At 39.8% G+C, this 25,480-nt stretch overlaps 1 protein-coding gene across 6 annotated transcripts in view; it reads right to left on the minus strand.

Moving 5' to 3' along the window:
- Positions 1 to 25,480, minus strand: part of LOC132403024 (1-phosphatidylinositol 4,5-bisphosphate phosphodiesterase beta-4) — a 542,946-nt gene that overhangs the window by 156,161 nt on the left and 361,305 nt on the right. For all 6 annotated transcript variants that reach the window (XM_059986236.1, XM_059986232.1, XM_059986233.1 and 3 more), the window contains 6 exons: positions 23,715 to 23,823; positions 12,198 to 12,408; positions 8,067 to 8,160; positions 6,374 to 6,453; positions 6,184 to 6,268; positions 5,998 to 6,088 (listed from right to left, as the gene is read on the minus strand). In XM_059986236.1, coding sequence (XP_059842219.1) covers positions 5,998 to 6,088; positions 6,184 to 6,268; positions 6,374 to 6,453; positions 8,067 to 8,160; positions 12,198 to 12,408; positions 23,715 to 23,823 — 670 coding nt within the window. The remainder of the gene's footprint in view (positions 1 to 5,997; positions 6,089 to 6,183; positions 6,269 to 6,373; positions 6,454 to 8,066; positions 8,161 to 12,197; positions 12,409 to 23,714; positions 23,824 to 25,480) is intronic.

Consider the following 25,480-nt stretch of genomic DNA (forward strand, 5'->3'; position numbering starts at 1 on the left):
TATTTGAGACAAGGTTGGATAGATTTTTGCATAGTAGGGGAATTAAGGGTTGTGTGGAAAAGGCAGGTAAGTGAGATGAATCCATGGTAAGATCAGCCATAATCTTATTGAATGGCAGAGCAAGCTCAATGGGACAGATGGCCTACTCCTGCACCTATTTCTTATGTTCATATATTCACCATTAACCTGCCTTCAAGAAATGATAAAGCAGGCTTTCTAAGCAGTATGAAAACTTGCATTTGCACAAGCAGTCTCAATTGTCTACAGACCACACACGTGGAATTTCAAATCAAGGAAATATCATTCAAGCACATATTGCAGACTTAATATAACCAATAACAGGTCTTAAGTTTATCTTGATGATTAATTACTTATTGCAATTGACTTGTGTAGCACAGAAAATGACCTTTGCTGGTACTTGTATAAAGGGAAGGGGAGGGATTTCAATGTTCCTATCATTCCATGTTTTTTTTGTTTCGTGGATGTCTGAGATGGGGACAAATTTCAGGTTTATACTGTATACATACTCACTACCTCACTTCTTTAATATACAGTATTTCTGTTTTTGCATGTTTTTAAAAATCTATTCAATATACAAAATTGATTTATTTATTACTATTTTAATTTTATTTATTATCATTATCACTTTTCTCTGCTAGGTTATGTATTGCATTTGAATGGCTGCCGCTAAGTTAACAAATTTCATGTCACGTGCCAGTGATAATAAACCTGATTCTGATATTAAACGCACTGCACTTTGAAACACTGAACACAGGCAAAAGGAATGGGGTATTCCAGCAGGACTCTCAAGCTTTCCCCTTCATTCAATATCATGGGTTTCTCTGCTCAAGGATTCAATTTTTCTGTACCAATTTCCTATAGCCCTCGGTTCCCTGAGCTTTCGAAAGTCTTTAACTGCCTCCAGTGATCTTCATTAGCCTGCGCAATCAACTGGTTTAAAATGTGCCTGAAAAATATTTTTTTTTGTCTGCCAATCAAAATAATTACATTTTTTTCAGGTAAAAAAACAAAACATTTCACATTCCAAGGCACTGTAGGATTGGCTATTGAGCAGACGTTCGGGAGAAAGGGCAACTGAAGCTCACTGATGTGCGAGTAAAGCTTTAAGTTCTGGTGATAAAAGCATGGAGACACAACAAGGAGAAAACAATGTAATTGCAAACTGTCAAGTCACAGTATGCTAAAACTTTGCTTAGTTACTTTATCAGATGCCCTAGTCACCGATGTATAAAGCAAGAAAATATGTATTTATTTTAACAGTCAGCTAGATTTGTTTTAATCTAAGTTTCACTTTGCAACATCTTAAATTTATTTTGTCAGGGTTAATTTATAATCTCCTGTTCTTTCAGCTTTTCTATCTAAAAAAAATATCATCTAGAAATTAGCCAATCCACTGCTCATCCACTACACCTGCTCTCATCTGGAGAGGGACCATGGCACAAAATTCTTCAGGTAAGACAGCTCCAAACTTCTTAACGTGGGCTGTGGCAATGTAGGGCTTACTGACTGTAAGCAGCAAGACTTGCCCTCAAAAACCAAGCGAAATGTTAACTGGCACTTGGGGAAGTTGGAATTGATCAATGAAAGCCAGCACTGATTTGTTTATGGGAAATTCTGATGGAGCTATCTGAGTAACTGTTCTGATGAGATAACAGAAGAGGCTGTGGAAGGGAATGCAGTGGAAGTTCTATGCAAGACTCTCTTTTCCACTTCTGTGCCAATTCCCTTATACCTAAATGTTTCAGATGCTTACCTATATCCACCTTAAATGTCTCTAAAGACCTGGCCTTCCACCCGCTATAGCAGAGAATTCCAGATACACATTACCTTTCAGAAAAGAAATTTCAGCCTTCCCTAATTTCAAATCAACAGCCTCTCAATTTGCAGCCATGTCCCCTTCTTCGTGATTCTCCCTTAGAGTTTATTATATATTGTAATGCCTGCACTGCTTTTCTGCATTTTATGCAGTCCAGTGTAGGTCTGTAGTCTAGTGTAGCTTTCTCTGTGTTTTTTTAATTACCTAGTTCAGTCTAGTTTTTGTACTGTGTCACGTGAACCACGGTTCTGAAAAACGTTGTCTCATTTTTACTATGCACTGTACCAGCAGTTATGGTCGAAATGACAATAAAAGTTGACTTGACATGACTTGAGAAAACTTATATTTTAACTTAATTAATTTGATGTTGATTTACATAAAATTTTCAATTTTATAGATAACTCAGTTTGCTTTACAGGTAAATACTGAGTAACTTGGATAGTAAGATGCTGGAAGAAGATACAGATGAGCTAGCTGAATGGGCAGATATGTGACTGATGAATTTTGATAAGGGAACTGTGGAATGATATCAGTAGAAATAAGGAGAGACGGTCCAGGCTAAATGGCAGAGTTTTCATGAGTGTGAGTGTGCAGGGGCAGCAGGAACCTATGTATAATCTTAAAACTGAAAGGCAGGCAAAGGGAGAGTCAGGAAAATGTGGGTTTCTGGTTCCAGGTTCCAGGAAGCCATGTTGAACTGCGAAGGTTTAGCTGGTTAGACCAAACCTGGAGTACTACATCAAGATTTAGCCATTGGTCTTCAGGAAAGATGTGAAGGTTCTAGAGGGGCTGCAGTAAGGATTTACCAGAATCATTCCAAGAATGAGCGATTTCAGATACAAGGTTAGAATGGAGAAGATGGGAATGTTCTTCTTGAAAGAAAGATGGTAAACAGAACATAGAACATAACAAGTGGCTTAGAGAGGATTGATGAAAGGAAACAGCTTCCATAAGCAGATGTTTTCAGGACCAGATTGGGAAGGAAAAATAAATCTGGAGACAGAAGAAAAGCTCAGAGGGTAATTGAGATCGAGAGCTCACTGTTTGTAAGGATGCTGTAAACAGAATCAATCCTTATCTTCACAAGGGAATTGGAAACCAGCCGTGAGGGAATAATTTGCAGAGCGATGGCAGAGTAGAGGAACGGGACTGGCAGGATTCTTCTACTAGGGATCAGCAGGTATATCGGGCTCTATGCCTTCTTTTGTATTGTAACAATCTCCTTTAACTATCGCTTTAACTTCTGGTCAATTTACCCCCCCCCCCCCCAACCCAGGTTTCACAGTTCAATGACTGTCTCCAAGTACCAAAATAAAATTAAAACACACGAACTACTAAAAAAAAAAGTTAAAATTGAAATGGTCAAAAATATTCACATGCCTCAACCAACCAAATTTGTCTATATTAATTTCAATTCCAAATGCTGTAATTTTCCTTCACCCTTCTCCGTCACAATTCACACAGAAACAGTGGACAATGTCGCAGGATCAGTGCTGGGTGACTGCAGAGGTTTAAGTTCTGCAGCTGGACTCCATGAGAAGAAAATAAAGGGCAGTGATGCTGTGGATGGTAGCCAGTAGTGTAGAAGGTATTCTCATACAAGCAGGGAAGACCTAAACTAATCAAGGCCAATATGTCTCTATATAAATACTGGCTTTTTAGCAAATGATGCAAATCATTGGTTTGTCAGTTCCTTGTAATGAGTTAACATCTCTCTTCCGCTAGAAACCTGCAAGTAGTGACTTGTTCATGTACAACATGGATCTCACAAAAGGAAGTCACACAGATTATCAGCAAGCAAATAAAAAAAACATTTCCTTTGAAGTAGTCTGATCACAAATAAAAGAAAATCTTCAGATGCTGGAAATCCAAGCCACACACACAAAATGCTGGAGGAACTCAGCAGGCCAGGCAGCAACTACAGAAAAGAGTAAACAGTTGACGTTTCGGGCCGAGAGCCTTCATCAAGACTGGAGAAAAAAAGATGAGGAGTCAGAACCTGCGAAGTAGCATGGATTCCTAATTTTAATTTCCTTGAAACCAACAGATTTTAAAATGCCAACTAAATATTGAAACAGTGATGCAGTTAGAGATTCTAATCCATCAGGCTTTTGAAGTGTTGTGTTACTCAACACATTCTCCTATTTTTGTCCACGGTGCTAGGAACTTTGCTCTCTCCCATGCAACAGATTTTCCACCAATAGCAAGACTTGAGCTCCCTGCTGTTACTACCCAAATACAGTCACGCATTATAACAAGAGACCCATAATACCCCGTCCCAATTTATCAATGCTACCTTCACCTCAGCAAAGAAGCATTAATAAGATTGACAGCCACTGCGTTCGCACATTTCTGGGCCTCCCTGCCCGAGTTCTAAAGTGTGGCACTACAGAGTACACTGGAAGTCTGAACTCTTAGCTCCAGTTCTAAACTCAGCACCAAGCCTAGTGCTGATTCCATAATACACTGAACTGATACACTTTGCATCAGATTTACGTCAGTCATAGTTAGCATGTGTAGTGTTCCCCTTTTCATCTAAATGGAGCTGTCATTTTCATTAAAAAGGTAAATAATATTAAGTGGTTTATTTCTCTGTTATTTTAATTATACTAATGCCGGTTAATTTACATTTCATGTTTTAAAATATTGTTACTTTAAATAAATAACTTTGACTGATTAAGATATACTTCAACTGCATCTAATTGTTGTTGATTATCATTAACCCCTAACGATTAAAAAGGCTTCATGGCAGCAGGGAAGGCCATGACGGTGATCTGGGGCACTGCCTCGGGACTGGCTATCTGAAGCCCACTTGCCTTTCCTATGCTTCCACCTTGTGGGATGGCCACAGCAGCAAAGCCTTCAGTGCATTGAAAGCCCCACAGTAGCAAGAAAATCACCTGTGTGGGGATATTCGTGGAAGCAAACATGAAGTGTGAACTGGATCAAACATGATTCAGCCCATTAACGGAAAAGCAAGAGACCTCTGAATGCTGTTTGAAGACTAATAAAGATAGTAGCGGTATTGGTAGTGGTTTTTCTTTCATTGACTTCTGGAACCCAACATTTTGAGCTTAAAAACTAGCTATTTCTTTCGGTTAATAACTTCAATGAAAAGAAAGGATGTGGGAAAATGTAAACTGACAGAACAGTTTCCAGATCAGAGAATGATCTTTTCAAAAAAGTGAGTTGGAATTCCTTCTTGGATAGGATAATGAATCATTCAAATTCTCTACCTAGAGGGTTGTGGAGTCTGGCTCACAGTAAGTATGTAAAGTAGAGTTTAAAGTATTTTTTAAAGATTGGTTGATTATGCATCCAACTCAGGAAAGGAGCCAAGTCCTGGAGAAGGCCAGCCATCATCACACTGCATAGTGGGACAGACTTGTTGGGCCAGGTGGCCTCGTCCTTGTCCTATTTTCTCATTTTCTTGTGTACACTTATAGAGTGCTTCTCACAGCCTCAGGAAATCTCCAAGTGTTACATTGCCAAAGAACTACCTTTTCAAGTATAGTCGTCATTGTAAAGTAAAAATGCACAAGCCAATTTTGTGCTCAAACTACTACCATTAACAACAATTTGCTTGTGGCTACATGACTGATGCTGTGCAGGGCTAATATAATGACTTTGAATGTTGCTGTGAGATGAAATGTAGTCCAGAATCCAGGAATGGCTTTTCTTTCCTTTAGTATAGAACAATAAGATATTTTACATCCCACTGTATAAACCTACAAGGAGTGGTTTGAACATCTCAACTGGAAGACCCTTAATGATGTAGCACCCACTCCCTGAAAAAGTGCACCATTTTGAATTATAGTATCTGTTCTAATTATTGTATTTAAGCTCCTAAAGTTGGATTTTAACCAAACCCTCTGACTCAGAGGCAGCCGTGCCAGTGATGTAATAGCACACCACAGTGATGAACAAATAAAATCTTAGTCCTCTTCTCATTCCACAGGTGCCAACATCACAATCGTTTGCTCGTTTGAGTATCAGTAACACCATAAAATGTTAATAACTTTTACTCAAATTCCTTCATCATAACTCTAGTAGTGAGTTGTAAGCTTTCCTGTGAATTTCAATTTGTTGGTAATCAAATCACCAACAGTATTTCTTTACTAAAATAATATAAAGATGTCTTTTCTGCAGTTCCAACTTACTTGTCTCTACTTCAGGTTTCAATCTCTTATTTTTGATGAGTATTTTTCTTTTCAGATCATTTGGGGACGGAAGGGGTCGGCCAGCTTCAAGCTGCAAAGCAAAGTAACCGGCTCAACGTTTTGCACCAAGTTTTCAGTTTAACAATTTTAAAGTATAGTTTTTAATGCACATAATAATAACCATACTGGATGGATTTCCAGGGGCTGCTTCAATAAAAGGTCTCCAAAAATTTCTTCACAGTACTTAGCCATCTTGTACTGCTGGGTTTTACTGTAAAATAGGAATATTTAGCATTGTAGAATAGTTACATCACTCAGCTGACAACATTAATATAACAGCAGAAAACTATTTATCAGACCTTATCCAGACTCTTACCTGCAATGATTTTCAAAAGATAGAATGACAGGGTAGTCTGATGTTACAAATGCTGTTTCTTTGATGGCTTGAATTACATCCTGTCAGCAAAACAGCAACACCAAAATACACATCTTAAAAACTGATTCATTTACTTTCATTTAATGCTCAGAATTTCCATTCTAAGATTTCCATTTTCTTCTTATCAATCTTCAAATGATCACATCGCAGTCATTAATACTGCTGTTTATCAAAGGCATGGAAATCATTCACACCTTCTGATAAATATATTGAAAGGGAAATGATCAAAATGGATAAAATATTTCAGAACTCAAACTTAAAAACTGGCAGAGGTCATGATGAATGATCCAATTACCAAAGCATTATTTACTGTCGCAGTTAAAGCCTTGAAATTAATTCTATTTCTCATATTTCCTGATGACATAGGAGTCCATTTAGCCCATCAAGTAAATAAATAATAATCACGATGGTGCCAAGCTGCGGTCTGCATAGAGGTCATGGGTCAGATTTAACTAGATTTCATTTTGTTTCTTTTTAAGCATTGTAGGGTTGGTTTTGGGGATAGAGAGGGGAGCTAGAGATCAGGTAGGGCTTAGGGACAAGGATATGGCGGAATTGGAGTACAGGGCAGAATTTAAATCTAACTGTCTGCTCCCGTGTTTGAAGGCCAGCAATGCAGGTGTGATTGGATATTGGACCAGCCAACCAGCGAGGACATTTGGTGTCCCATCATTGGTGAGTCTGTCATTCAAGGCCTGGAGTTTAGGCCCTCGTTCACAATTCTTACTCGTCATCATTTAAAAGTTCTGGGTCGATACCGAAGATTGAAGCCCTAGGATCGGAGGTCCGTATTTAAGCAAAAAAGGCTGATTGAAGGTCCATATTGAAGCCCAAAGGCTGATCAGAAGTCAAGGCTCAATGATTGCAATTCCAAGTCTGTGAACCTCTTGACCTGGGGAAGTTGTGGCACAGTGTCTACAAATCCACAAGTCCACTGGAGGCCGAAGATGGCCTGTCCTGGGGTTAGAGGGAGTGTGAGTGTATATATTCACGCACACACAGAGATACATACATTGTGTGTGTGTGTGTGTGTGTGTGTGTGTGTGTGTGCATGTATGCACACACATGCATATATACATACATATACTGAATATGTGTATATATACATACACATATAGACACACACACAGAGTATATAACAGTATATTTCGCTGTTCATTTAAATGTGCATGTGATAAATCTAAATCGAGTCTATTCAAGCCACTCTGTTATTGGAATGCAATATCATAATCCAAGGCAGTGTATGCCCAAGCAGTGTACAAGCTTGAGAAATCATATTCCAAGTCACAATGTTAAAACTCTTGACAGCTTGCCAGGCATCAGAGGCACTTTAAGTGCTTCTGGTGGAGATGAGGAAAACCTATTCAGAGGTTTAAGTAAATAAAGATGTAAATATTATTTTAATTATATCAAAATATTACAAGTAATTAAAAATAAAGTACAGTTAGTCAAGATTTTACCCCAGGTTTGAGGAATGCTCTGAGAATGGGTCTAGACTCAATGGGCTGAACAGCATTCTTTTAAGAAACATGAGAAAATTGATCTTAAACCTTCCACTACCTTATCCAAAATTTATAAGAGTATAAAGATTAACAATAATATTCTGTTAATAATCCACCAAGAACAGCTTTACCTTAAAAAGAATATCTGTGCACATCGCCTTGCCGTGTGTTATTATTGGCTCTTGGTCTTCCCCTTTTCCATCCCAGCAATCTAATTCAATACATCTGATGAAACAAAATAAGCGCTTCAAACAAAATATATTGCCATGAAAACATGATGCACATGGCATTTAAATTCACAACAACATGTGTTTAGAATAAGATGCAAGACAATGTACTAGAGTAGCAACCACAAGTTTAAACTCAGTCACAAAAGGATAGAACATGGAAGAGACCTTTTACCTCACTGACTCTGTGTTGACTATTCATTTTTCTGCTAATTCTTTAACAACCCATTTTATTTCCCCATTGATTTCCTCTGAATTTATCTAGCTTCTGCTAATTTATGGTCAAAAGTAAACTTTATAACCAACATTTGCTGCATTACTTCAAAATATTATTTTAAATAATTTTTAATATAATTTTTAAATGTTATTGTCCACAAACATGACTCAAGCCATAAATGAAATCTGGCCAACTAAAATCATAAATAAGACACATATTTAGTGACCATGCTTTTTCATTTAATTGTCCCTCAATTTCCTTAAATCTGTCAAAGATATTACTGCGAAATGCATTTGACCTCAGTGTTGCAGGATGGTAGAGTGGTGCATTAGGCAGTGCTTTTTCATCACAGCTCCAGCAATCCATATTTGATCCTGACCTTGAGTGTGCCTCTGTGGAGTTTGCATGCTCTCCCTATGACTATGAGGGCTTTCTCTGGGTGCTCTAGTTTCCTCTGACATCACAAAGAAATGCTGGTTGATAGATTAGTTGGCCACCAAAAATTACCCCTCATGTAAGACAGTAGAATCAGAGAGATAAGGGAGAGAATTGTTAATAATTTTGAGCCCCATATCGAAGGAAAGATGTGATGGCTTTGGAGAGGGTCCAGAGGAGATTAACAAGAATGATCCAGGGACTGAAGGGCTTAACGTATCAGTACCATTTGATGTCACTGGACATGTACTTACTGGATTTCAGAAGAACAAGGGCATTTCATTGAAACCTACAAGATACTGAAAGGCCTGGAGAGAGTAACAGGAAGTTTCCATTAGTAGCAGAGTCCAGTGTCGGTGGGTAAGAGCCTCAGGATAAAGGGGCAGCCCTTGGAAACTGAAATGAGGAAGAATTGCTTGAGTCAGAAGATGATGGATGTGTGGAAATCTTTGTCACAGAGAGCTATGAAGGCAAAGTCATTGGGTGTATTTAAGGCAGAGATTGATAGGTTCTTAATTGATAAAGGGTTAAGGGCTATAAGAAAGAGTCAGGAGAAAAGAGTTGATAAAAAAGCCATGATTGAGTTCTAAGATTTTATTAGTTTTTGGGTGATGGGATTTGTTGAAGATTTGATGAGCTGAATAGCTTCCTTCTATTTCCATAAGAAAACATGAGTTCTTTCAATCAAAGGTTTTTCAGAAGCACTCCAATGTAATTAAATAAATGTCACTATCTTGAAAGACAGATAGTTCTTTTACAAAATTGTAGGGATGAAATAACTTACATCAGTATTTCTAACAATAATTTCTTATTTGAAATTCCTCATCAGTATTTTACCTGTTTATTTACTAAAAAGCCATAAATGCACTGAATTGGAGTTAAATCTTCAAACTTCACCTTGGGAAAGCCAATAAACAGTGAAACAGATGCAATAATTATTAAATTCCCCACAGCAGGTCAAGATTTTTACTGCTATGCTGTAGGTATTTCTTCTGAAATCCAGTAAGTACATGTCCAGTGACATCAAATGTGATGGACACTGCTGTGGGTCGAGGACTTTTTGGCTGGGAGAAGACAGGAGGAAAGATGGCTGAGGATCCCACCTCTGCTGCACAAGGTGCTTTGTGCAGGGAAATGGTGGCTTCAAGGAGGAAGGACCAATACTTCCATATAGGGGAGCCTGGTTGTTCAAGCAACATTCAGATGGTGGTGTGGGCTTTCACACAGACCATGGGTCTAGCACGCAAGTAAAAGACCACTTCAAGATCTTGGAGTTCCAATTTGCATGCACATTTGGACTAGGTTAATGGTAATAGGCCCTTTAAAAATTTTTTTTCCTTTTCTTTTTCTACTAACTGCTCAATACAACTGAGATTTGTAAATATACTTTTGTAGCGATGTACTACATACAGAGCTAGACACGACGACATGCAGTTGATAAGTTGTTTCGAGACCAGTTTATTCAAATCTCGCGGCGCTGGCTTTTAGTCCCTAGTTTCTGCCCTCTCCGGGCGGAAATGACATCAGAAGTGCATTACCAAAGTCTCTCCCTGCACATGGGCTATTTGTGAGCCGGTTCGCCTGCACAGAAAGTGGGTCGCCACACTTTGTTTATAATTGTATGCTGTGTACAATCTCCTATTTCTTGCTGATGGCTAATTGCATAGGGACAGTATTTACGCAGTATTCGCACAGATCAGGGCACAGAAGGTCGAGACATCCCAATCTCCTGGTTTTGGTGGGACCCAAGTCATTTCAGCCCTAGACATACGGAGTTTGAGAAAGGTGTTTTTCTCACCACTGAGTCCAGTGGCTGTTAGCAAGGGGCTTACAAGCCTCACCTCTAGAGACACCTGGTAAAAAGAGGTTTCACTGAAAGAATTTCCACTGATGGAAATTCTTGGGCAGTAAACCAAAATCTTGTCTTTTACTTAAGCTATTATTTCCAAAGTGCTTTATAATGATCTGTTTTGAAATTTGTGCTGGAGGTGCTTTGCAATTGTGAGTATTCTGAATCTGTGACATTCTCCTTCTGCTCAGGAGCATCTGTGCTCCATTGCAGAGTACCAGGACTTTGTGATCATCTAATTTGCAATGCAAAACAGCTGTTGCACTTTCAAGGGCAATATTTTTCAAGCTGTCAACCACCCTCCAATCAAGACTGATATGGTAAGGTGACTTGACAATTCTTCAGCATCTGTTAGCAAAGAATTAATAGAAATGTTGGAAGGGCTTTAACATCAGTTCAATGTGAGCCAAGATTTTTTTTGAAGGGAAGTCAATAAAACCAGTCACCTTGGAGAATGTGCTCCACTGATTGTTCTGCTTGAGTGCTTAGAAACTCCTGAGCAAGAGGAAAATGCCACAGAGTGTCGAAGTTTGCGATGCATTTCCACTACACATCTCAGTCACTTGTGACATTATCCTGCCATGTCTGGTGTGGAAATTGAATCTTATTTATCTGAATCTTTGCTTTTCTAGAACATCTGTTCAAAATTTTGGTCTCTGTTATATTGTCTTACATAACAGAATAAAAATTATTGACAATCGTTTTTCCATACAGTTTATAAGTTGATGGAGGCCATAATTACAAACAGTTTTCAGTTACATTACTGGATAAGATGAATCAAGTTGACAATGAGACAAAATATTGAAATGCAGTGGAATGAGCTTAAAAACAAAGTATTTTTGTCGGAGTCAAGTTGATTCATGTGAATTATGATTTTTTTTAAGTGAAGACACTTGCGAATACAAAACTTCACTCAGACCTCAACAAGTTCACATGAGCCAGTTAGAAAAGATCGCAAGTATAAACTAAGATGCTGATTAACAAGGACAATGGAATATGGAAATGTGACCAAGAAAGGTTAATTCTTCAATATAATCACACGACGAGGAGACAGGAGATAGTAAAGTTAGCTGTTTCAATGTAAAATTGAAAATGAAGCATAAACAACAAGTTAGGCAGATCATAAGGATCCAAGGAACTGATCTCAAAACCAGCTCAGAACATCTTCAACTTTATATTTTGCTCAAGGCCTACAGTACTTTCCAAGGAAGGGATGAGAGGCTGACAAGGCACAAAAGGTACTACAGGCAGTATCAATTAAACAAGAAGACTATCTCTAACTGCTATCCTAATTTTTCATTAGAAATGGCTGCCTACAGCCCAGACACAGGATATACTATAAAATCCGGTGCAGTTGTCTCTTTGCCTAGATCCTGCACTTTGATATTCAGGGAGCCTGGACTCTGTTGTGGGTAGAGCTGAAGAAGAGGTGGTGGAGGATCAATTACAAATGAGTATTACAATGTTGTTAGTTTCCTTAAAGACTCATGCAGAAACAACTTTTTAAAGATATTCCAAACACATTGTGACTAACCTGCATCCAGATAAAAGGACTTGTCTGTACATCTCTACAGAGGATCTGCCTCCAAACTGCCTGCCTATGAGATACGTATTATGAGAGGAACTGATAAAGTAATGGGATAGAGGTTGGTCCATCTCTTGATACAACTCCAACCGATCAAGGAAGACGGGTGCATTTTCATCTGACATCAGATACCTGCAGAACCCATCACACGACATATTAGCTGCAAAACAAAATTGATAGTTTTAATTCAAATCAGACCACCTGTTTCAGAAATCTGTGTCAATGTCGTGTTGTACATTAATACAGCATCTCTAATTAGGTCTGTGCAACCAACCAGAACTGATTAATGTGCTGCAAAGATTTGACTCTAAGCTGAAAGTGTCACTCTCCCCTTATCAGAAGCCAATGGAAACAATGTCATATGAAAAGCCTAATTATGTATTCACTATTGTATCGATTAAAAAAAACCCCAACACATCAGAATGCAAAACCATGCATTCTACGAAGTGGTGCAATGACACTTTAAGTACTGCAGTGTATGCACAGAAATACAATTTCAACTAACTTTTAGTGCTTTCAATTCCACTCTTTAAGGCCAGAACAGAGTTTTATAAAACACCAACCATGACACAGCATATTCCGCAAATATTCAAGTTTATTTGTTTTCCTCGCCTTAAATAATGCCCCTGAAGAGACATCCTATGCACAAAATGCAGCTGCTGAAGAAGGCCATGTACACTGTAACGGATGCTGCCTGCTGAGTACCTGCATGAAAGTAATAATGGGGCAACACTATTCCATTATCAGAGGACAACAGGAGGTAAAACCCTTGCAGCAGAAACATCATCACCATCATTATGTGCTATGTCGTACGACGTGGGCAATCATGGTCTCATCACCATGATTGTTCTTGACAAATTGGTCTACAGAAGTGGTTTGCCATTGCCTTCTTCTGGGCAGTGTCTTTACAAGATGGGTGACCCCAGCCATTATCAACACCCTTCAGAGATTTTCTGCCTGGCGTCAGTGGTCTCATAACCAGGACTTGTGATATGCACCATCTGCTCGTATGACATCCACCACCTGCTTCGATGGTTTCACATGACCCTGTTTGGGGGCTAAGCGGGTACTGCACCTTGTCCAAGGGTGACCTGCAAGTTAGCAGAAGGAAGGAGTGCCTTACACCTCCTTTGGTAGAGACTGATCTCCACCCCACCACCCAAAGAAAACAATCATTATTTATTGGGCAAAATCTACCAGAAGCAGGAGTAACGTGCTGCTCTGAGTTACAAGGAACTGCCTTCCTGCCTACTGACTGCTTGCTAAGGAAGGAAAGAGAACAAAGGATCTGGAAATATAGATAGTTAATTCATTGAAAGGTAGATACGAAGTGAAGATTACTTTTGGCACATTGGCCTTTAGAGATCAGAGCATTGCGTACAGGAGTTGGGATGTTACGTTGAAGTTGCATAAGATGTTCATGAGGCCAAATTTGGAGTACTATGTGCAGTTCTGGTCACCTACCTACAGGAAAAACAGAAATAAGATTAAGAGTTCAGAGAAAATTGACAAGGATGTTGCTGGAACTTGAGGATCTGAGTTATAAGAAAGGTTGAATAGGTTAGGACTTTAATTCTCTAAAACGCAAGAGAAAGAGGGGAGATTTGATAGAAGTATACAAAATTATGAGTGGCATAAATAGGATAAATGGAAGCAGGCTGTTTCCACTGACATTGGGTGAGAATAGAACTGGAGATTATAGGCTATGGGTGAAAGATTAAATATCTAAAGGGAACGTCAGAGAGAATTTCTTCACTCAGAGGATGGTGTGAGTGTAGAACGAATTGCCAGTGGAAGTGGTGGATGGATGCAGGTTCATTTGCAACATTTAGGAGAAATTTGGAGAAGTACATGGATGAGAGTGGTATTGACAGCTATGGTCCCGGCAGAATAATAGTTTGACATGGATTAGATGGGCCAAAGGGCCTGTGTCTGTGCTAAAGCACTCTATGACTAAGAAACCCCAACAATTCAGCAATAAGGACAACTCCAACATAGTGAATGAGCAAGTGTACATGAAAAGGTAGACTATTCCCAGAACAGTAGGTTAGAGGTTTGGAGTTTGAAGCACTGAACTAGCATCTGTCTCTGCCTCTCTTGGGGCTTCAGGTCAAGGTTCTTCCTTCAGGTGGGCATGAGGTTTTCACAGACGGTTGACACTCAGTTTGGGAAGTGTACAGAAAACTGGTATCGGACAAATGGTTAACTGCAGTGAAAGATCAGCTTGGTTCATGAGACGTGTAGTGCAAGAAATCTGCATATCAGCTGGAAACTATTACAGATTGCATACATCAGCTGTCAGAAAAATTGTGAGGCAGCAACATTTAGAAGGATAACGAGGTTTACCTCCCCAAGCACTCTGAAACCTTACTCAAAGATATACTGCTCTTCTGAGAGAATGAAGCTCATTAAAGCCCTCTGACCTTCTTTAGCCCTTCCCTGGTTGTGCTGGAGACCACTGATGAAAACTCCCCCAAGAAGTGTTCGTCCAGCATTATAACCACTGTCGACTGTAAAGAGACAATCCCCAGCACTTAACAGTGACCAATAATCTCATTTGTACAGGTCAGGAGCAAGGACAATTAAGGTAGGCTATGCCAGAGGCTTTGGAATGAAAAAACGTTCTGTATAGTTGTTTCAGTGAGTGCTAGTGATTGTTTAATTTCTGTCTCTAAACTGCTATCTCCACCATCAAAGTTTTATCACAGAATCACCATTACATCTTTACACCTTCCACAGCACAGAAGAATAAAGGAAAGTACACTGTCCATGACTGAGGCTGAGTTGGGAGTTCAGGATCATGGGGTGGGGGAGGAAGGAAGAGGGGCTTGGGAAGGATAAATAAAGTTTTGATTGCGATCTGGGGGTAGGGAAACATTTGATATGGACAGACGGCCACATAAGGCCCAAATAGTTTGAGAGAGGTTACAGTCAGGAGATCAATGTTTTGTTCGCGGAGGAGAGGTGGAAGGAATCAAAGATCAGGTTGACATAGACATCTGAGAGTCCGAGGGTGATCTTCAACTCTTCAGGACACTTTTAATATCTATGTCTTGTCCAACCAGCAACTGATGTTAGAACTCCTTAGCATATTGTTCACCATCGCTGCAAGATTTTGCTCATCTCTACTGATGCTATCATACATGAACTTGACATTCTGAGCCCAACTACAGTATCATTCCCTTCACACACAATAAACTACAACTCATTCCCAACATTACTGGTTACATAAACCCAGAGATTCTGCAGATATTGGAGATCCAGAGGAACACACACAAATGCTGGAGGAACTCAGTAAGTCAGGCAGCATCAATGGAAATTAATAAACAGTCGATGTTTGAGGCAGAGACCCTTCCTTCAAGACAGGAAAGGAACAGGGAAAACACCACGGGGGAAGGGGGATGGAAGGAGGATGAGCTGGAAGGTGATAGGTGAAGCCAGGTTGGTGGGAAAGGTAAAGGGCTGGAGAAGGAGGAGTCTGATAGGAGAAGAGAGTGGCGCTTGGGAGAAAGGAAAGAAAGTGGGGCACCGGGGGAGGTGATAGGCAGGTGAGGAGAAGAGTTAAGAGGCCAAAGTGGGGCTAAAGAAGAGGCAAGAAAAAAATCACTGGAAGGAGAAATCTATACTCATGCCATCAGTTTGGAGGCTACCCAGACAGAATTTGAGGTGTTGCTCTTCCACCACGAGGGTGGCCTCATCTTGGCAAAAAAGGAAGTCATGGACTGATATGTCAGAATGGGAATGGGGATGGGAATTAAAATAGTTGGCCACTGGGAGATTCTGCTTTTGGGGGATGTAGTGGAGGTGCTCGAAAATGCAGTCCAATTCACGCCAGCTCTCACTAACATAGAAGAGGCCACATCAGGAGCACCAAATAGACAACCTCAACAGGAGAGGGAAGAATGGGCGAGGGAAGCACGGATGGAGCGATCCCTGCGGAAAGTGGAGAGCGGGAAGATGTGTTTGGTGGTAAGATCCCATTAAAGACAGCCGAAGTTGCTGAGAATGATGCGTTGAGTGTGGAGGCTCATGGGGTGGTAGGTGGGGTCGAGGAGTTCTATCCCTGTTAAGGCGGCAAGAAGATGGGGTGAGCGTGGATGTTCAGGAAATGGAGGAGATGCAGCTGATGACAGCATAAACATTGAGAAAAGGAAATTCTGTTCTTTGAATGAGGAGGACATCTTTGATGTTTTGGAAAGGAAAGATTCCTCCTGGGAACAGATATGGCAGAGACAAAGGAAATGAGAAAAGGGAGTAGCATTTTTTATAGGAGGCAGGGTAGGAAGAGAAACAGTTAAGATAGCGATAGGAATCGGTAGGTTTTTAAAAGATGTCGGTAGACAGTTTGTTCCCCAGAGATGGAGGCAGAAAGATTAAGAAAGGGGAGAGATTTTCAGAAATGAGCCAAGTGAGCTTAAGTACAGGGTGGAAGTTGGAGGCATTGTTGGTGAAATTGATGAGCTCAGCATTGATGCATGAAGCTGCACCAATGCAATCGTCAATGGAAGAGAAGGGGAGTATTACCGGGGAAGGCTTCGAGCATGGACTATTCCACATAACCAACAAAAAGGCAGGCATAGCTAGGGCCTTTGCAGGTGCCCATGACAACCCCTTGAGTTTGGAGAAAGTAGGAGGAACCGAGGGAGAGATTGTTGAGTGTGAGGACCAGTTCCACCAGATGGAGGTGGGTGGTGGTGGAGAGGAATTTGTTGGATCTTTTATTGAGAAAGATGGGGGATAAAATGTACAGGGAGGTGATGAAAATCAGATGGTCAGAGACAGGGAACTGAAAGTTGTTGAGTAGATTGAGAACATGTGAAGTGCTGAGGATGTAGGTGGGAAGGGAATGAACCAAGCAGGATAGAATAGAGTCAAGGTATGCGGACATGATTCAGCAGGGCAGGGCCAACCAGAACCTGCTTCTAGGATGAGGCTTTCTTTTCCAGAACTTCAGGGCTTTTGTCCTCCTTCAAAGAATTGGGTTTCCCTTCTTCTACCACTGATGCTGCCCTGACCCGATTCTCCTCTGCTTCCCGGACATCCGTAATCAGCCCATCTTCCCACTGCCTTGAGGGGATGGAGTGCCTCTACCATCCCATGAACTTCTGTATCCAATTCTCCGCAACCTCCTCCATCTTCTTCCACCAAACATATCTTTACCTCTCCTCCACTCTGCTTTCCGCAGGGATCACTCCCTCATTAATTCCCTTGTCTATAAGTCGCTCTCCACTAATCTCCCATCTGGCACATATCCCTGCAAGCGACAGAACTGCTGTAGCTGCCCATTCACCTCCTCTCTTACTTTCAGTGTCCCACACAGCCCTTCTAGATGAAGCAACATTTCACCTGCAAATCTGTTGTGGTCATCCATTCTATCCAGTGCTCCCAATGTGGCCTCCTCTACATTGGTGGGACCAATTCTTTCATGTAATGCCTCCTGACCTGCTAAGTTCCTACAGCATTTATGTGTATTGCTTTGGCAACATTCTCCATTGTATTACATCCTTTTTCCTTGTAACTCTTCTTCCTTGTTGATTTATTGTAACTTTGGTCTTAAAACTATTGAGCTTAGCTTTATAGTCTCTTCCATTCCTCATCCCATCATGGCTCAGTTCACTCCTCTGTCCATTTCTGCACCCACCCCGGTGTCAGAACCTTAACTCACCTACTCCTTCTGCCTCCCTTCTGACCTCCGCATATTTAGCTAACCCCACTCCCCCAGGTCAAATTTTGAACAAACGTTTGGTCAGCTTCTTCAGATATTGTAGATTCAGTATTGATGTGATAAAAGATGTATTGCTTAGAAATTCTGATGACCTGTATCACACTGGGTTATGGGTGTCACAATTTTGGCCATTGGTACCTTCCCACATGATGTTAGCATGGATAGAAAATTGTCTGATTGGCAGGAGGGAAACAGCTGGAATAAAAGGGGCCTTTTCGGTTGCTGCTCGCAACTAGCAGTGTTCCACAGGAATGATAATGGGAGCACTTGTATTCATGTTATACGTCAATAATTTGTATGATGGAATTGACGGCTTTGCGGCTAAGTTTGTGGTCAATACAAAGTTAGGTGGAGTGGCAGGTAGTGCTGAGGAAGCAGGGAGTCTGAAGAAGGACTTAGACAGATTGGGAGAATGGGGCAAATAAGTAGCAGATGGAATATAGTTCAGGGAAATGTATGGCCATGCACATTGGGTGAAGGAATAAAGGCATAGACTATTTTCTAAACAGGGAGAAAATTCAAAAATCAGAGGTGAAAGAGACTTGGGAGTACTCGTGCAAGATTTCCTAAAGGCAGGTTGAATTGATGGTAAGGAAGGCAAATGCAATGTTAGCATTCGAGAGGACTAGAATATAAGAGCAAGAATGTGATGTTGAGGCTTTATAAGGCATTGATCAGAGTGCACTTGAAGCATTAGCCCCTTGTCTAAGAAAAGATGGCAGGGAAGTAAGAGGGTCCAGCAGAGCTTGACAAGAATGATTCTTGGAATAAAAGGATTCTTGGAACAGGGATGGGAAGGAATTTCTTTAGCCAGAAGGTGGTGAATCTGTGGAATTCATTGTCACAGATGGCTGTGGAAGCGAAGGCATTGGCTATGTTTAAAGCAGATGTTGATAGGTTCTTGATTTGTCAGGGCATCAAAAGTTATGGGGAGAAGACAGGAGAATGGGGTTGAAAGGGATAATAAATCAGCCATGCAGGTATGGCACAGCAGACACGATGGGGCAGATGTTCTAATTCTACTCTTACGTCTTATAGTCTCATAAAATCACAGGACATTTCCGTAATGGATAAATGATTGCCCGGGCCAAAGACAGCTCCAGAATTTTTGGCATATAGTGAAGGAAATGAGAAAAAGAAATGGCCAATAGGAATCATCTTCAAAGAAGATCATGGCTATTGGGTTGACAGTCTTTGAACACTGAAGGGAAATGAGGAATGTTTGGCCTGGGTGCCTATGAGTGTGTCACTGGATGAGACATGATAGGATGATGCTGAGTAATGTTGTCCTGATAAGGACAAGCATCAGAATGGGGAAGAAATGTGATCTAAGTTACTTTGACCATGGAACGATTGTTGGTGCCAGATGTGGTGGCTTGAGTTTCTCAGAACCGTCAATCCCCTATGATTTTCACAAGCAACAGCCCCTAGAGTTTATAGAGAATGGTGCAGAATAAAGATCCAGTGAGGGGTCAGAGGAGAATAGCCAGACTAGCTCAAGCTGACATTAAGGTGACGGCAACTCACGAGTCACATGTTACAACCATAATGTGCAGGTGCATGTCTAAACACGCAACATATCACATCTTGAAGTGGATGGGCTGCAAAAGCAGAAGGCCATGAACATATACTCAGTGTATCATTCAGTCATGATGAATGCCAAACCAAAGACAGTTAAAAAAAACACGAACATAAGAAATAGGAGCAGGAGTAGGCCATCTGGCCCATCGAGCCTGCTCCACCATTCAATAATATCATGGCTGATCTGGCCATGGACTCATCTCCACCTCCCTGCCTTTTCCCAATAACCCTCAATTCCCCAACTATGCAAAAATCTACCCAGTTACATCAATAGGAAGTTGGCTAAAAACAGTGCACTTGAAAGGAGGCCTTAAAGGGGAAGGTTGGTGAAAGAATTGAGCAAAGGAATTCCAGACTGTTGAGCCGAGGTACTTGAAGGTAAAGGAATGGGAAAAACAAATGCAGTGGAGAATGCAAAGGTCATCAGAGAAAAGTATATGGGGTTGCAGGAATAAATGGATTTTTAAAAAAGGGAAATTTAAACTTGAGGTAGAAGGGAATGGGGAGCCAAATTCTGCCAGATAAGTTTTCGGTCAGATGGTTTGTAGTACAATAGGATATAGAGGTCAGGATATTGTGGGATCTACAGTTTACATTGATTTGAACCATGGAGACAGCAAAAGGAGGAAAGGAGTAAAAAAAAATCAAATGATGCTGATACTGTTAATCCAAATGCAAAAATTCTTGGAATTGGTCGGGCAACATTTGTGAAATTTGAATAAGAATAATATATAGATTAGAGCTTTAATGGCAGAGAGTTTGGACTGGGAGGCAGAGGTGAATAGTGCTACAGAGATGTAGGTTTTCTACGGAAAAGATATGAGGTCAGGAATGCAAAGAAAGATTATTCAAGTTTGTAAAACTGTGCCATTAAGGAAATGGTTCACCCAATCAATTTAATTTCATATCCACTAGATGGCAGATATTGTTAAGGTTTCACCAGTGTTGTAAAATTACAAAGTGATAATGTTTTATGTTCTATGGGAACCACAACTGACACTGCGCTTCGAAGGCAGGGTGTGCTGGCCTCATTATCAAAGATCCCACATTTGAAACATTTTTGGGTAGTTTGGTAAGTAAGAAAGAGAGCTCATTTCAAGATAATTCAGATTTTTGTTCACTTCAACAAACTGCATAAAATGCAATCAACTCAGCAGTGTATAGTACAAAAAGAAACTTCATTTTTTTTGGCTGTGTTTTCTTGATTTACAGTATCAGACGGTCTCACCACCTGCAGACAGAAAAATAGCATGCCCCAACAACACTGCGATATCAGGTCATAAATTTGTGGAAATGCATGAGAAAATATGGCCCCAAGGTCAAGCTGAAGGACTGAAAGCCCTGGAACAACTAGCCCAAGAGTCTTGGCCCAAATCATCTAAAGTATGGGAAAGTTTGCTGGATGAATAAGAAGATGGGTGGGGAAAGATTTTGTTGAATTTTCACTAAATCAAGTTATAAAAGTTTTAAGTTATTAACTTTAATAGTTGAGGAGTCAATGGAGACAGTCCATTTGTTCTACCTTTCCTCAACACATTAATGAACCAAAAGCTTCAGTTAATCTTGTTAGCATAAATCAGTGAAAATGAGTGCAAGGATCACCTCATGATAAACCTGCAAAGTTCATCAACTGTAAATTGAGTTGCGTCTGGTTTAAAGGTCAGAGAAGGGGGTCAATTGACTGGGTCAAGGTTAGTTGAAAGGTTTTGAAGCCATGGGACAGAATCTCAGGCCACAAGTTATGCCATCCAGGGCTGAGATGAAAGTTTTCCCCTCTCTAAGGGTGGTGATGTTGCAGAGATCTTGACTGCAGAAAGTTGTGGAGGCCAGTGAGAAAAACAGAAGTTATGAAGGGGATGAGGACAGAGCAGCAGCACAGCATCGAAACACACAGCCAGATCAGAATGATGGGGCAGGGTCAAGAGGCTCAAATAGCCTTCTTTACTCGCATTTCTATGTGTTTCAATAAAAGCCACCACCCAAGAACCCAGTACCGCACATAAAACTGATAATATTTTAGGGTCAAAAAATCATAGAATCACAAAGCACGGAAATCATCCATTTCAGTCCATCTCATCCATGCTGACAGTGATGCCTATCTACACCAACCCTGGCTGCCTGCAGCAGGCCAATACCCCTCTATATCTATTCTGCCGAGGTAGCTGTCCAAATGCCCTTTAAACAGTGTATCTGCCCCTACCATTTCCTCTGGCAGCTGGTTCCAGATAACCACCACCCTCTGTGTGAAATAATTAACCCTCAGATCTTCTTTAAATATCTCTCTCTTACCTTGAATTCATGCTCTAGTGAAAGGTTCCCTTGTCCTGGGAAAAAGACATTAACTTTCTGTCCTTTCTATGACCCTCATCATTTTCTAAACCTTGAAAAGGTCTCTCCCAACTCCTCCCTACATGACAATGAGAACCCTGGGCTTGCTGAGATTTTTCTGATTGCAACCCTTCAAGGAAAATCTTCCAATTAAATTTTAATTTGGGGCAAAGACTAGCAAATCAAGAGAACACTTTTTAATACAAAGGAAGAATATAAACAGTTAAAATCATAACAGACTTTATGTTTGCAACTACACTCTACTTGGAGGGAGCTTTGATGACTCAGCAGCATATGTATTCATTTTGAAAACATATTAAGAGTAGAAAATCATTTTTTAAAGCAATTTAGAAGGGCTTGCATTTGTAAGTGCTTAATTTTCATTGATAAATTATTGTTTAGTAGATGTGAAAATTAAACCTATGTATAAGTCATGGGCATGTCAAGCATTAGTAGAATGCCCTATGAGTAGATCTAATACTTAACAAACAGGCACTGAAGGTTTTACCCCATTCGGTAACTCTTCTAAATGCTAAATACCTTCTCCAACAAAAAGCTTGCTGTGTTGGGAAACTGCTCACCAGGAATTTGTACAAGCAAAACGTTGTTCCAAGGGGAACAACCATGCAATATTCATGACAGATATGGAGACAAAATTTAACACAGCCCAAGAATTCTTACAGGATCTGAGATAATATTTCGAGTGAAGTGTACTATATGAAAGATCGAAAAGCCTGGTAACATTTACAAACAAAGTAGTAATTAATCTAGTTAGATTAATTGAGAATGAATCTCTCTTTAATTTAAACTCAGGAACGAGAACCTTACTGTCCTGGTCAGTTACATACAAGACGAGGCTTGTCTTCGGATAATTCCCCAAGTTTTACAATGGTAGGCGTACAATTGAAAATACAACACTTTCCCATTACAATCATCAACATCAAGTGGTTTAGTGTTTGACCATCACTGCATCCACAAGAACCATGCTACGTGACCTCAATAATGTGAACTTCTGTGTCCTCTGACCAATGAAAAAATGGCCTGTTACTCAAGCACTACTGGGGTGTTGGATCGGTGGAATCAGGTGTGCAAACCCTTTCTGTTGCTGATTGCACGGTGTGGCTATGCAAAAGTAACAGAGGAATGTAACCTAATAGCTGAAGCTTCAATATAGAGCACCAGTGTCCACTCAGCATTATACACTAATTGATCTGCTTCAGCTGTGCACTTCTGGCCAGCATCCACAAAGGACCCATGCAACCCCATCAATGTGCTGATGCTCACACACCATCTTGGAACACTTGAGTATGCTCAAAGCTCAGTTTTAACAATCTTAGTTTCTCTTTAGACATCTTTTATGAATCTCCAACAATTAAAAAAAACTTTCACTATTAGTTTTCCAGCCACTGTATTTAATAATATCATTAAATTGCCACTTTGATTGAATGGAAAAGATTAAATTTTCCATAGTGCTTTTAGTTACTACCATATGGAAAAACTTCTCTCCTTTTAAAGTAGTTCATCAATGAGGCAGTGAATATGTGACTTCAAGATAAACTGCAGCAATAATAATAGACGTGTATAATTCAACAAAGCAATATCTCATGGAGGTTAGATTAAATACCAGTGTTAAATGTGGGGTGTTTCACTAAAACAATACGCAGATTAATGCATCTGCATTACAAACAAAATAAAATGACTTCAGGACCAAAATGCAACAGTTGTGTAAAAAAACTGCTGGATAAAACAACAGCAGAAAATGTTTGAAAATGATATACCCCACTACTCAAACTCTGCTTTATATTAAGGCAGAAAGATGCAAGAGAGCTTACCTTGTTTTCTCAGTGTTTCATCTGGTTCATAATTCTCAAGTATCTGCATTGCTCTTTTCGTGTCATAGAAAGGGAACAAAATTTCATTCAGGCGAGGATCTCGTTGATTCTACAGTAAGGAAATGACTGAATTAAAGTGTTTCCCACCACTGTCTTATAACAGAAAATAATAATAAATATTATTAAAAGTAGAATATAAGTATATTTTCCCTTTGGTTATTTGTGTTTAATGATAAGGTAGAACAGTAAAGATGATCTCTCTGAACATAATGCCCATCATTTCTGCATGCATTTTCTTTAAGTGTCACATAAAATGAGCCAAAGTTTGAGAAACATTGCAATTTTACCCTTCAAAGCATTTCCTATGATGTTATGAAAGAGTCAAGCCTTCTGCATGTGCTTACTACAGGTCAGCCATGAAATGAGGTCAGCATTTCAACAAATGAGATTGACTCGATAATTCAAGAACAGCTATTTCAAGATTGGGTGATGATAACCTTATATATTTAGGAATTACATACTCTACTACACATGTAATAGCTGTAATGGTTTTCAACTTCAAAACAGATGGATTTTACAGACTGTGAAATTCAGAAGTTAATCTTTACTGGCATTTTGTCATTGTATCAATGTACAGTAAAGCTGTTTTCATGAGAATATTCCAATACATTTCCTGATTTTACTGTGTTCATTTATTTTACCCTTACCTATCATGCACACAAACACGTGCATGTGTGTATATACATGCACATGCATGCGGTTTCACTTTGGATTAACTTTAGACACTTTTCTCAAAAAATTTGCCAATTTTCCCCTGGATTATCAGCCCACTTCAGAGAGAAAACAGAGCTAATAGATAAGTCACAATTTTCATCAGCCTGCCATTAACTAAACGTGATATGAAGTGTTTTCCATAGAATTACATCATGCCACATTGTCAAACAATTGCAAAAGTGTCCTATTACGTATCTTATTCATACTGTACAGTACGTTTTAATGCTATAGAATTATGTCAGTGCATCCTCAAATTCACACTGAAACATATAGTTCGAAGCTTGGGTGACAAATTACTATTATTTTCTTCTCTCTTTAAAATCACCAGGTAATATTTTAGTGGCTATTCAATGATATTTATCATGACAAAAGGATGTCTAATTATAAGTTACAGCATAAATTTTACTAAAGTATTTCTTCTTTATATAATAGAAGTTCCTTATATAATTTACATTAAATCACATTGCTTTTGCTTTCACGATTACTTTGAAATTTGTGTTATTTCTCAGTTCCATTTTTTTTTAGTCAATACTTTTGGTTCAAAGCTTTTTGTTATATGAAGTACCTGGGCCAAAGAAGAGCATGACAGTGGAGATTAAAGAAGGCAAAGTAGAACCATGAAATTACTGTAAGTTATCAACAAATGGAAAAACAAATTATTATCTCTCAGGCACAGAGAAGTCAAGGTGGGAATCGGTTATGAAAGGATAGTCAGTAGTTATGAGAGAATCTGATTAGGTAAACTTGGCATGTGAAATTATGTGTCTTATAATTACATGGAGGCCAAGGGTATTACTTGCAGGTCCAGCAACCCAGGTTCAACCCTGACATCCCATGCACCTTGTGCAGGGTTTGCAAGTTCCCCGTATCATTGCGTCTGAGTTACTTCTGGGTGCTGTGGCTTCTATATACCAAAGAGGTAAGGATAGGTTGATTATTAGCTGTGCATATTGCCTTTTGTACTTAGATGAGTGGCAGTAACTGGTGGTGGG

Source organism: Hypanus sabinus, chromosome 12 (genome assembly GCF_030144855.1).
Source record: "Hypanus sabinus isolate sHypSab1 chromosome 12, sHypSab1.hap1, whole genome shotgun sequence".
NCBI classification, from domain to species: Eukaryota; Metazoa; Chordata; class Chondrichthyes; order Myliobatiformes; family Dasyatidae; genus Hypanus; species Hypanus sabinus.